The sequence below is a fragment of the Protomyctophum parallelum genome (assembly GCF_964188405.1).
Source record: "Protomyctophum parallelum genome assembly, chromosome: 1".
NCBI classification, from domain to species: domain Eukaryota; kingdom Metazoa; phylum Chordata; class Actinopteri; order Myctophiformes; family Myctophidae; genus Protomyctophum; species Protomyctophum parallelum.
In genome coordinates, this window is record NC_139697.1 from 66,823,982 (window position 1) to 66,838,470 (window position 14,489).

Sequence of the window (14,489 nt, forward strand, 5' to 3'; positions counted from 1 at the left end):
TGAGAATATTGAAACCTTTTAGGCGCTTGTCGGCTTCTATCTGAACGCCTAAGTGAACTCTCAGCGTCAGGTTGAGTTGTAATGACTGTAGGTTCAGTGGATTGGTCCATTTCAGGTTCCTCAGATATTTCTCCATCCGGTAAGTTAACATTTGGTAAGTTTCCATCCAGTGAGTTTCCATCCAGTAAGTTTCCGTCGGGTTCAATATTGATAGGTTGGTTTTCCTCCACGGTTTCAGGTAAGTGGGTCCTTCTAGTTATTTCAGGTAAGTGTTCTATTTCCACAGGTTCAGGTAAGTGTGTTTCAACAGGTTCCGGTAGATGTTCCATTCCAGTGGGTTCAGGTGAGTCCTCCATTTCAGTTGATTCAGGTGAGTCCTCCATTTCAGTTGATTCAGGTGAGTCCTCCATTTCAGTTGATTCAGGTGAGTCCTCCATTGTACTGTGTTCAGAACATTGCTCCTCAACAGTTGTACGAGGCTCAGTCTGGCCTCCAGTATTAGAGTTGTGTTCCACAGTGGGCTTAACTGTTGGCTGAACATGGCTCGGTGAGACCCAATAATCTGAATCCTCCTCCAGTGGGAAGTCTGCGTCAACAGGTTCAGTTTCATTGTCGCCAGGGTGATGACGGGTTCGTGGCCTCCGGACAGAGACAGGCTGAGGGCATTCTTCCTCTGTTGTCAAGGGAAGAAACCCACAGGGAAGGAGAAGGTCTCTATGTAAGGTGCGTTTCGGCCCAGCTTTGTTCTCTGGCCTTACAGTGTATACTGGAAGATCTCCTGCACGACTGACCACAACATAGATATCTGCTTCCCATTTGTCCGCAAGTTTGTGTTTCCCACGAATGCGTACATGTCTGACTAGGACTCTGTCCCCTACCTCAAGTTCTGAGGTAGTTATCCGTTTGTCAAAACGAGCTTTGTTTCTTTCTGCCGTTTTGAGAGAGTTTCGAGAAGCTAGTTGGTAGCTCTCTTCCAATCGGGATTTGAGATTTTGCACATATTGGGAATGAGATTTCTGCTGATCTCCTCGCACAGGTAAGTTGAAAGCTAAATCAACTGGCAGTCGTGGTGAACGTCCAAACATGAGTTCATACGGAGTGAACCCGGTTACTTCATTGCGGGTGCAATTGTAAGCATGAACTAAGGGCTTCACATATTCTCTCCATTTAGATTTTTGCTTGTTTTCCAGGGTTCCCAACATGTTGAGCAATGTCCGGTTAAACCTTTCAACAGGGTTTCCCCGTGGATGGTACGGGGTTGTATGACTTTTTTGGATGCCTGAAAATTCACACAATTCTTTGATTAGCTTTGATTCAAAGTCAGGTCCTTGGTCAGTGTGTAACCGTTCAGGTATGCCATAATAGACAATGAAGTTATCCCACAAGCATTTAGCTACTGTTTTAGCTTTTTGGTTGGGAGTGGGAATGGCAAGGGCAAACTTGGTGAAATGGTCAGTTAGTACAAGGATGTCCTTTGTATTGCTGGAATCTGGCTCAAGGCTAAGGAAATCCATGCACACCAATTCAAGAGGGCGTGTTGCTCTTATGTTCACCAAGGGTGCGGCTTTCTCAGGAAGAGCTTTTCTGCGTATACAGCGATCACATGTCTTGATTTTGTGCTCTACAGTTGCAGACATTCTGGGCCAATAGAACCTTGTACGGACAAGATCAACGGTTCGCTCTATGCCCATATGACCCATGTCATTGTGTAAGCTCTGCAAGACAGTTGCACGCAGCTCTTCTGGTAGAACAAGTTGATATGAAATTTGTTCGTTCTCTTGTCTCCTTCGGTACAGGATATCATTTTGCAACTCCAATCTATTCAATTCTCTGAGTAGAAGGGGAAGGTCAGGAAGCTCATTCCTTACAGCTGGAGGAACCTTTTCTCCTGTTTCCAGTTGGAAAATGATTTCACGAAGGCAGGGATCGGACCTCTGCTTCCCTTTAAGATCAAGGTGTGAGAGAGAAGGAATGACAGGTAAGCCGTGTTGATCCTCTTCAACATAACTGTCGGGAATTGCATCAGCGGAAATTGCCAAAGACTCCACAAGAGTAAGGTCAGGGGGATCATTCAATGTTCTGACCAAGCTACTTTGACAGATGGCATTGACGACATCGGAGGAGACATCTTCAAGGGAGCCATCAGCTAAGTGTTCTTGGGTAAACCGGCTAATGCGATCCTTCTCTTTCTCAGACTGGCCCTCATCCAGATACAGTTCATGAGGTCGCCTGGAGAGACCATCGGCATCAAGATTTTGTTTGCCAGCCCGGTACTGAAGCTTGAAAGAGAATGTAGACAAAGCAGCCAACCATCTGTAACTGGTTGCGTCTAACTTTGCAGAGGTAAGTATGTATGTAAGGGGATTACTGTCTGTGACTACAGTAAAATGACACCCATACAAGTAATCATGGAGCTTTTCAGTTACACTCCATTTGAGTGCAAGAAACTCTAATTTGTGAGCTGGATATCTGGATTCACTGCTTGACAGACCCCGACTGGCAAACGCAATAGCTCTCAGTTTCCCATCCTGCTCCTGATATAATGCGGCTCCAAGCCCAGTGGCACTGGCATCAGTGTGCAAGATGTAAGGCTTCTTGGGGTCTGCAAAACCAAGAACAGGGGCAGTGGTAAGTGTTTCTATGAGTCTCTCGAATGCGTCTTGACAGGTAGGTGTCCATCGATCTCCAAAAGGCTGGTGTGGATTGTGATAGTGATCACTGGTTCCCTTGCCCTTTGTAGTTTTGCGTGAGGGTGGATATCCTCGAGTGAGTTCATTGAGTGGCTTTACTATGTCAGCGTACCCCTTTATGAAGCGACGATAGTAGCCCGAGAACCCTAAGAAGGATCTCAACTCTTTCAGGGTTTTAGGAATTGGCCAGGATTTTAAGGCATTTACTTTTTCTGGGTCTGTTTCCACTCCATTTTCTGATACAATATGTCCCAAGTATCGAACTGAGGTCTGGAAGAATTTGCACTTCTCCGGGGACAGTTTTAACCCATATTCTTTCAAACGATTGAGTACTCTCATCAGTCGGATTTCGTGTTCTTCCAGAGTGTCAGAATAAATGATAAGGTCATCCAAGAATACAAGGACTTCCCTCAGATTTAGGTCTCCCATGCATTTTTCCATCAACCTTTGGAATGTGCTGGGTGCATTAGTCACTCCCTGTGGCATTCGGTTAAACTCCCAGAATCCCAGGGGTGTGACAAAGGCTGTTTTATCCTTGTCAACTTCATCCATTGCGATCTGGTAGTATCCAGATTTCAAATCAAGCACTGAAAACCATTTGGAGCCGGTTAGTGCTGAAAATGTCTCTTCAAGATTAGGTAGTGCATAGGCATCCTTCACTGTCTGAAGATTGAGCTTCCGGTAGTCTATGCACAACCGTACATCATTGTTTTTCTTCCGCACAACCACGATGGGTGAAGAAAATGGTGATTCAGACTCTGATAACACCGGCCTCCAGCAACTCGTTAAGATGTTGGCGTACTGCCTCGATATCTTGAGGATGAATAGGCCTGGCACGATGTTTAAAGGGAGTTTCATCATGGAGTTTAATGCGATGCTTCACCTTGTCTGTGCACCCAAAGTCTAAATCATGAAGAGCAAAGACCTCTGGCATTGCACTGAGCTTGTTGGTGATATGCTCTTTCCACTCTGCAGACAGTGGAGAATCAGCAAAGTTGATGTTCAGCTTCTCTGGGTCTGAGACTGGGGAAGTAGTCACATTGTGTTGTGAAAGGATGCAATGAAAAGCACCAAGTTCTGCAATGACACAGAGCGGGGGAATGGAAATGTCTTGATCAGTTTCATTTGTGACCATTACAGGAACTTTGTAAGGTGCATTTGAAGGAAGAGTGCTGAGACAACTCTTGACACATAGGCCACCAGGTATGTATGACTGGGTGGGATGCTCTACAATCACCCAGCAATCTGCAGATGGACTATGGACCTTAGCGGAGCCTTCAAGAATGACACTGTGGCATGCAGGAATGACGGTAGGTGTCTTACTGAGCATTCTCACAACTCCAACACTTCCATCTTGGTTCTGTTGTTGCCGCCGTAACTCAAGTGTTTTGAGTACTACTCGGTAACCATACTGACTGGGTTGATGATGCGGTGTTTTGCCACCAAAGTATTGCTCATAGAGTATGTCAAGTGTATTGGTTCCTATGAGAACTGGAGATGGAGTTTGGCGTACCTCTGGAACAACAAGTGCAAGAGTTGGTACATCAATGTCTGTTCCCACAAAGTCTTTTGGGAATCGAACAACCATTTCTACATATCCCAAATATGGAACAGACTGTCCTGCTGCACCCTCAACCTCCAATAGATCACAGATAGGTTTGAGGGGTTGCTCAGCCAGGTTCTGCTTGTAAAAGGACAGTGGAACTGTGGTTACTTGAGAACCAGTATCCATAAGACAATTGAAATCAATACCAGCTATGTTGACTACTGCTGTGCATCTGGAACCAACTAATCCTTTTGGAAGCTTAGTGACTGAGTTCTTTGCACTTGACATGTTGAGTTTAGCACAACGTTTGCGGTTAGGCTTAGGACATTGAGCCGTTACAGTCCCCGTTTGTCCCACAACAGGAACTGTCTTTAGTTTAACTGGTCACCGGGGTGTTGTTTCTCCCATTTTTGACACTTGTTATTGAATTGCTTCCTTTTCTCCGCCACGAGTTCAGGGTTTGGGTCATGGTCACACTGTGGTTTGATGTGACCGTTCTCTCCACACCGGAAACAGTATCCGGGTTTTGGTCTGAGACTTGGTGATTTGGACTGTGAGTATTGTACAGGCTGTTTGTGTTTACCAGTTGTATGTGATTTCTTGCTGGTACTACTGGTACTAGCTGGCGTTTGAGAGAAGGAACCTTTAGCTTTCTGTTGGTTAGCCGTTAGCGCTGCTAACTGAGTTTGAATCTCGGCCATTTGCTTTGTGAGGGCTTTCAGTGTAGCACTCACTCCTTTCTCCTCCTCATCACTGTCATCCTTCTCACTATGGGCAACCTGCCAGTTAGATGCCACTTTCTGTTTCCCAGTACCCAGATGCCGTTTCATGCGTATAGATTTTGCTGCTTCACGATCTTCTTCTGTGCGCAAAAGCAAGAGTAGCTCAGCAAAGGATGGGGGATTTGCTTTCTTGTGTTTCAGTTGAAGCTCTGAAAGAAGAGAATTATCCCAGCATCCTCTACAGAATTGGTTCAGAAGGTGCTTATCTACTTCTGTGACAGGAATGCCACGTCGCTTGACAGTGAGATTCAACGCTACATGAAGACGTTGCAGGTAAGCAGATGGGTTCTCCGCAGCATCTTGAACAGTATCCATGAATTTGGCATACAGTTCGTCGCCATCTTGCACTGTGCCAAAAGCAGAATCAAGCAGTTGCAGATAAACAACAGGCAAAGTGTCTGGACTCAAGTGCTTCACCATATCTGCAGCTGGAGGAAGAATGCTTTCAAGGATCTTTCTGGATCTCAGAAGATCAGACACAGCAGGATCCTTCATTAGTAAATCAACGCTGAAGCACCAAGCATCATAGTCAACTTCATGAGAGGGTCTTGGTACCTTGCCGGAAAAGACTCTCAGTCGTTGAGAGGAAACATTGCGTGCATTGTCCTCAGTCTTAACTATATGCTCCACAACATACCGCTGGATTTCAGGGGGATTCAAATCAGGAGATATATTAGGGCTTGGTTGAGCTGTATACATTGAAGTGGGTTTGTAAGGTGTTTGGGGTGAAGTTTTCAGCTGCTCTGCTGGTTCCTCCGGTGACTTGCGACTAGCAATGGAGTCACCAATTTGAGACATCATGTCCTTGAGGACTTCATTGTAGTCCTTTCCACTAGCTTGAGACAATGTTTTTAAATCATCCAAGTAGGATTGGGTCTTTGTACTTCCTACACCCTTTGTGTACAAATCAGACAGGTTTTGAATAATGAATGTATTTCCTTTGTCATCCGTAACATGAGAATATGGCAATAGCGGCTCTAGAGATAGCATAGCAGATCCTGAGACAAATTCGACAACCAGATAGTGAGCAAATTGTGATTCAGTGTCATTGATTATTTCAGTCTTGTTAATTGAACCATATTGCTTCAGAAAATCCACAACCTCCTCATAATCCTCTGTCTCCACCAGTCCATTTACCAACACTGCATTTGGAATTTTGATATTGATACTTTCAAACACCTCCATATTTAACCCTTAAACTTGAGTAAACCTTTATGAAAATCAAAAACCTTTCTCCTGGCTGGCTCGCCACAATTATGTAGCATATACTTCGTGATATGGGAATATGATTGGACCAGTACTGCTGTCAGAAGTAGGCGTATGATTGAAAGGAGTTTGCATTGAAAACCATAAAGAACCAAGAGACTGAAAATTAAGCTTAAGGATATTATTATTGAAAAAGACAAAAGAAAAACAAACAACAACAATGAATTCAGATATCAAACAATAACATAAATCAACCCAAAAGTATGAATCCAGTCATGGTGTGTTCAAAGTCAATGTTCAAAGTCATTCAAGTCAGGGGGAATGTGAGGCAGCTTTTAGAGTGTATGCAGTTATGGAGGGGAAGTGTGTGTGTGTGAGTGAAGCTGATATCCTACCGTCCAGGTAGGACAGAATCAGGGGATCGCTCTGGGACTAGCTCGCCATTGTGTTCAGGATCATCATGGGAATGAACTAAGGGAAAAAACCTGGCCTGAACACAAAAGAGGCCAAATTAAATATATTATCAAAATAATAATTAAAGTAGCTGATCTACAACATCATAAACAGCATTTACAAATGTCAAATAATCTTTTCAATTCAAAATGAAATCAAACAAAACAAAACACTTCAAACATTTCAAACAAACAACATTTCAAACAAACTCACCAATTCAGTTCAAATGCAACAGCTCATCCAGCTCATCAGTTCAGTTCTTTCTCATCAGTTTCAGTATTTGGAGTCTAAAATCAATCATCAGTGTCAGTGTTAATATCATGTATTGTAATGAAGAGTAAAATGGTAAAATGTTTGCAGAGAGATAGGGATACAGACCTGCCACAGCCAGTGATGTGCACCTCACTGACTGAGACAAAATGGCTGTGCTTTATACTAGGGTGTGGTGATTACTAGGGTGTGATGATTGCTGATTGAAACTGGTGTTACTGAGTGAGTGAGTGAGTGATCGGTGTGTTGAGCTGTGAACTGATGCAGATGGTACATGTGACCATACTGATGCATACATACAGATACAAATACAGACATACAATTATAAACCTGGGTTACAAAAGGCACAATCACCTCCTCTTAAATTAGATGGGAGAACAGTCAAAAGCAGCTGGCCAGCAGACCTCAAAGGTCTGGCTGGAGTATAATCCTCCAAGAGATCAGATAAGTAGGCTACTATGAGATTTATAAACAAATAAAAGTACATTAAAATCAATTCTGAACTTGACAGGGAGCCAGTGCAATCGAGCTAAAATGGGGATGATAGAGTTGCATTTTCTGGTGCAGGTAAGGTGGCAAGCAGCTGCATTTCGAACAGGCGGCAAGCGCCTAAGAGAAGTCAATTAGTGCAATGCCTTGTGCAACGCCTACATACAAAGCATTACAGTAATCCAGCCGTGATGAAATACAGGCATGAATGGCCATCTCCCGGACATTTCGAACTCTCAGAAGAGCAGTTTCCATAGTGTGGCCTGGCTTGAAGCCAGACTGGAACTTTATATCATGGAGGCTGTTGTTGACTATAGGAATGTTTGTAATTGTTTGTAAGCCACTTTTTCTATGACCTTAGACAGGATTGGAAGCTGGGAGATGGGTCTAAAATTGGGCAGGTTAGAGCAAGGGTTCCCAAACGCCCTCTAGGGGGTGCATGACATGAAAAGGGTAATGGTGGCTTTATGGTGTTATTTAACACAAGCGGCAAAATCCGGAAAAAACACTGTTGTAAGGAGACGTATAGAGCAGCTGTGGGAGTATACAGCATGTGTCAATAAGTGCGGTGACATTCTGTGATTATTTGCCATAATCATTAAACATGTATCATTTTCTGAGAAACTGACTTATCTCCTCCGCGATAACATGGAAGGGTTCACGAAGGTATGGGACCCAGTCTTAGATACAGTGGACCCTTCTAGACTGCGCTTCAATGTACCTTATTGAACGGTAGTGAATAACAAAGACTGGTGACCTGTAATGTACAATCATGTCAAGACTGTGGTGTACTCGTTTTGTCTGTGCATCGTAATGTCCGTATTGTGGTACTTTTCCTATGTTGTGGGGTGTGTCCACTAGGTCAGGAGGTAACAGGGGGTGCAGGGCCAAAACGGTTTGGGGACCGCCGATGCTTGTAATGCCGTTGGAAGCATCCAGGTTTTTCTTTTTTAAAAGAGGTTGGACTACAGCATGGAGCTGTTGCCCCCGCGACCCGACTACGGATAAGCGGTTGAAGATGGATGGATGGATGGACTACAGCATGTTTTAGGGCACATGGGACACAGCCAGTCGTGGTTGATGTGTTGATCAACAGCAGAACGTTGGTTTCTGTTCGACAGCAGTGATGTACCAGTGAGTCAGAATACAGTCATGTTTACATATTGTTGTTGTAGGGCAAAGGAAAACTCTATACCCCTGTTTGACCTGTTTTTTCCTTTATAAATGAATGCCCTATTTTATAGGCCTACTGCGTACTTCTTCTGGAGAGGGCTGCGGTTTGAACTAGCACACGTTGAGAGCTCCGTGATGGTGTCAAGGACAGCCTGTGGGCAGGATTAATTTGGGACGTCTCAACTTGAATTTCAATGGATTTGAAGTCCCGAAATATACGGTAGTATGTCATCATAGTAGGACATTATTTACATAACACAGTATCCAATTTAAAGACACATTTTGGCTATTTTGTTTCACGAAACATAATTTTACATCAAACATCAAATTACGGCTTAAGTGGTCAAACAGCTGAAAAATGCTAATGAAATAATAATGTAATGTGTAAGACACATTTTCTTTCATATCCAACGTGAACAATGTGACAGCAGTAGCCGGTAAAGCGGACCCACCTCATGTGGCTGTGGGACAGACACCCCCTTCTGCACCAGGAGTTTGATGATCTCATAGTTGTTGGTGTGGGCAGCCAGGATGATGGGCGTGATGTCTGGGGTGAAGTCAGAAAACTGCTTGTCCAATAGGATGGGAGGAACCTGTATGTGTGGGGAGAGGGGGGGGGGGGGGGGCAGGAGCACTGTTGATTTCGTAGACTAAAACTATGGCAAAAAATGTACGTCGACAACCTTTTTTCACTGACAGAAACTAAATAAAACCAAGACTAAAACCAAGACCAAAATATATTGACAATTTTGTCAACAAATTCAAAAACTAGACTAAATGTTAGGGAGGGACTAGTGGAGATTAGAAGAGATCCAGTAGAACTAAAAAGACAAGTCATTTCATGTTTGGTGGCGCTCGGGTGTTGCGCTTTGAAAATAGCAGATCTACAAGCTCACGACGTGTCGTGCTGCGAAGCGCTGTGAGCTCAAACCAAATTAAATTGTATTCAAAACACTAAAACTAAATCAAAATTTGCTCTAAAAATCAACACTAAGGATGAAAAGATATCCTGTCATATCATATACGCTGTGTTTGAGAAGCATGTGTTGATTGACCACAGTAACCCCGGCATCCCTATTTTGGGCATGGCATTATATGTGAACATTAAAAATAAAATAAAATAAAGATTTATACACACACTCACAACTAGGGCTGTCATGATTATTTAAGTTGATGATTAATTGTTATAAACAATGAATCGCGATTCATTCATTCGTGTTTAATTGTGTTTTTGGAATTGAAAATTGCTGATCTACAAGTTTATAATTGGTTACTCTCATTTTAAATGTGTAAGCAAAGGAAACGAGCCCCTGGGTTATCTTTTTAGGATAACTTTTGACTGTACTTCTGGTACTTCTGTTTATCAAGTATCCACTCACTCAATCAATAAATCAATCAAAAAGAAGAGCAGTGTCTGCCCTTGAGCTATAAGTTTGACTCTGTGTATCTGTACGCCACCAGTGGACACTATCCCTGGAACTACATATTTTGAGATGGGGGTCCGTGGACCAATAGAGATAATTCTGGGGGTCCTTGACATGAAAAAGGTTGAGCATGCACCACTGACATAGAAACATGGGTTTTTCCGAAAAATGTCGACCTCAGTCCAAAATGGGTGAAGCGCAAAGGAATTACACTGTTTTGTTTGATTCAAAGCCAAGCAGAGAACGGATGGGCCCTGTATCAATCAGTCGGGGTGGGATATGGGGAGATTTAGAAAAGGCTGCGTGTGAAGTCAAAACCCATCCATATTTGATACATTTCAGGAGGGAGTCATGGAAAGAAACCAATTCCACATACCCATTTCATCGTGCACTTTCTTCAGTTTAAGCCCCAGTAATGTTCCCATGTCAGTTAGAACTCAGAACGGCACGTTCCGACTTATACATTATTCCACCGATTGCTGAGAGATGGAGCGATGGGAAGAGTGAGAAAGAGTGAGATAATGATATATGGTGCATTTATATAGGGCTTTTATCCAAGGCGCTTTTCATAGATTGTGCATCACATTCACCCATTCACACACCGATGGCGGCGGAAACCATGCAAGGCACCAACCAGCACATCAGGAGCAATTAGGGGTTCAGTGTCTTGCTCAAGGACACTTTGACACTAACTCTGGGGGAGCCCGGGATCGAACTGGCAACCTTGCAGTTGCCATCCAGCCACTTTACCCCTGACCCACTGTCGCCCCTTGGTATAACGGTTGGAAGATGCAGACGTGATAGGGAAGAAGCTAGCCTATTTCGCTGCTGTCGGGTGTAAAGTGTACTTTGCTTCCGTGGAGAAAATGTACTTTCCTGTGGAGTCATCAGTTTACAGCAGTGGTTCCCAAACTGGGGTCCGGGGACCCCCAGGGGTCCTTGAGGGAATTCCAGTGGGTCCCCAGCTAAATTATAGTTTGTAACCAAATGGACCCTTATGGGTCTGTAACTCTGAGTTAAGTTAAGTTAAGTTAAATTAACAATGATTTTACAATATAAATTGGGGTCCCAGGGATAGAAATGCCATTAAATGGGGGTCCGTAGACTAATATGAATCAGAGGGTTGGCCTCATGGTGCCTGAGGATTGTTCTAAACACCAGTGGTCCAGAGGTTGCAAACCACTGATCTATGGTGTCTATGGCTCCTCCTGTCCACATGTCAAAGTGTCCTTGGGCAAGACACTGAACCCTACATTGCCTCCAATGAGTCGGTCGGTGTGAGCTCGCCACCATTGGTGTGTGAATGTGGGAAGTGAGGACGCTGGCGGCAACTGTTCGCCGCTCCACCTCCCAATGTATGAATGAACCATTGTGACGCGCTTTGAGCAATTCATTATCATTCATTGGCTCCACTGATATGCCAGTTACTGTATATATTATCATCAGAGAAGACAAAGAAAAAGGAAATTATAATCCACTCATCCATGTAATGTGTTTTGCTGCTGTTTTTCCTCCATCCGCCACTAGCATGGTGAGTCATTAGAACGACTGCACATCATCTGCTGCAGTGTTGCCAGATGTTGTGAGAGAAATAAGCAAACAGGTCTATGAAAACAAGCCCAAAATAAGTGACTTTAATGGCCACATGAGCACTTTAAACCTATGTAGATTGGCTAGATCTGCAATAAAATATTGAAGAAAAAAAAGTGAAATATTGATATATTGTTTTGAAACATTTGAAAGAAAAAACATCTGGATCATGGCGCAAAAATATTTTCAAATAGTGGGATTTGTGGAAATGCCTATTCATTTCCCACTCCTCAACATGAAAATGTTTGAGAACCACTGGGTTAAATAATAATTACCAAATTTAGAAACAAACAGGACAGTAAGAAAAAAAAAACGTAACCCACCAATATTTGCAAGAAACACAAGCCCAATAAAGTCACTTATACATGTAATAAGCAGGCATGGCAACACTGATTGCCTGCATGGTTTCTTGCCTGTGCTTTGTCTCAAGCCTCGCAGGTTCTCCCCTTTCATTCTTCTGCATAACGACGCCATCAATGGACGGGGGGCTCTTTTGTCAGATAACAAAGCAAAATCACTAAGTGTCTCTGTGAGTGAGTTTGATTTTACACTGCCTCATTTTACGCTCTATGTTGGCTGGAATCTCAACGGGGACAGCTATAGGCTTCCATTAATGACAGTCCCTTCCAACCACCATTTGGCTCACAAACAACAATGGATATCACGTCTGATTTGATTCGGGAGGCACTTATACCCACACGTATAAAAAAACGTATAAAAAAAAAAAAACTTTATTTCCAGCCACCGTGTGGTGCATGGCAGGAAAATAAGTGAGCTGAAAACATTACGAGACTATTATCGAAGCATCATCGTCACAGCTTGTTCAGAAATCTGCAGAGAAGATGCTGGCCGGCAACAAGACGATCATGCCCATTTTACCCAATAGCTTTTTAAACAACAAATGGCACATTTGCTGTAGGTAACGACTTCCTCCAAAGCGTTTTACAATGTGCACATTCGCCCATTCAGCAGTTAGGGGTTCATTCAGTGTCTTGCGCATGGGTACTCTATTCCAACCTGTACATGTAGATTGAATGTGTTTGAGAAATCTTAATTGTTGTCACTGTTGTTATTGTAAATGAATGCATGGGACCCGAATGGAAACAATACCGCAAGGTCTTTCTTCGGTGCTGTCCTTTTGGACCAATGCTGTGCTTGACTATCAATATACCCTGTACTGTTTGCATTTTATTTTCTAATAAAATATCAATCAATCAAACTTTGACACTAAAGCCAGGGATCAAACCTCCTGAGCCACTGCCCTCTGACGCCCCGCCGATGTATACTTTGTCGTACAACAAATTTGATTGATTGAATACTTTATTTACAAATTGCAACCAGTACAGTTACGCAAGCAATGCGTAAATGGAAACCTTGTTTCCATTGTGGTGTTTCCTGTGTATTCAAATCATCAATACCAGGAGCAATATAAAAAAGGTACAAAATAGCACGTCGCGATGCGTTGAGAGCCTGTGGGTCGGCCATTTTAGCTATTTTGAAAACTGAATGGGGGAAAAACATTTTATGTTTTTATTTATTTGTAATACTTGTTAGGATCTTTTTGGAAGACCTTTGAAAATCCTCCCCTATAATAGCATTCCCAAAATAGGGACACCAGTGGTCAACCAACCAAACAATCGAGAAAACGTGGCACAAATCATTGACTATATATTCTTTTCAGAGCGATTCTTTTTTTGTGTGGCCTTTATTTTATATATTTTATGGAGGGACAGACAGTAGGCTGACAGGAACTGGGGAGAGAGATGGGGGGAAGACATGCAGTAAAGGCTGTCGGGATTGGGAGTCGAAACCGCAGCACACTGCCAGACTGGATTACCAGCCAAGGTGCCTGGACCGCTGAGCCACGGCACAGGCAAGAGCGAATGTTTTTAACTAAAATCTTTGTTTCTGGAGGGTCAGATACAGGCCAAATACAGATCATTCTAGGGGTCCTTGACATATACAGTAAGACAAGGTTGAGCACCACTGACATAGAAGCGTAGGCATTTCTGAAAACTGTCATGAAACTGTCAGAAGGCATTTTGTAGAATCCGTCCTCGGGTCTAAATGGGTTAAATCAATCACTCGATCAATAACCAATGAGGGGATAATCCTGCATGCAGTGCCACATTGATCCCTCTCCCGTATCCTCCAGTGCGCTGACGGAGGAGCCAGAGGACGGTGGCCAATAATACAGGACCATTAAGGAGGAGAGGAAATGGTGCAGCTTGATATATGTCACAGCCTGTGGGGATTTGGATTGGACACTTCTGGACCCTGCATCCCGGGCTCCATTCAAACAAACAATACCATTCAATCTCTTTTTGTTTATCGTCTATCTGTCTCTTTCTCTCTGTCCATTACCGTCTTACTGCCTCTCTGTCACACTCTCTCGCGGGGGTCACCTTCCGTGCCCCCTTCATATCTCTCTCTCTCTCTCTCTCTCTCTCTCTCTCTCTCTCTCTCTCTCAATCTCTCATTTTCCCATTTGCTTTTCTCTCCGTTGCTGCTGCGCAATGAAGCGTGGCTAGACCAACACCTCTACAACAGAACGATCGCACAATGAAGACAAGTTAGACAACATTCAACCCTTCTTCACTTATAGGAACATCCAATGTGTTTGTTTGTGTTCAGTGAAGGGTAGCTTCAGCCCCTTCAAGATTAAGTAGAGAGAGCGAGAGAGAGACAGACAGAGTATGTGTGAGAGTGAGTGAGTGTGTGTGCGTTCTATAGTAATACAAACTTGCGTGCGTGCGTGCATGCAGGCAGTGTGTTGCAAAGCAGTACAGATAATCCTGCACTGAGAGCAGTCCATGAAGAGGGTCTCAGATGAGAGAGTAGCACGTTCTGTTTGTTAGTCACAGCT

General features: G+C 43.5%; 1 protein-coding gene across 1 annotated transcript in view; it reads right to left on the reverse strand.

Annotated features, from left to right (window-relative positions):
- The window catches only part of LOC310854544 (short transient receptor potential channel 4-like), a gene marked incomplete at both ends in the record, with an annotated part of 62,849 nt that overhangs the window by 38,787 nt on the left and 9,573 nt on the right, over positions 1-14,489 (reverse strand). Inside the window, one exon of the mRNA XM_083759224.1 lies at positions 9,062-9,202. Within this exon, the coding sequence (XP_083615350.1) occupies positions 9,062-9,202 (141 nt within the window). The remainder of the gene's footprint in view (positions 1-9,061; positions 9,203-14,489) is intronic.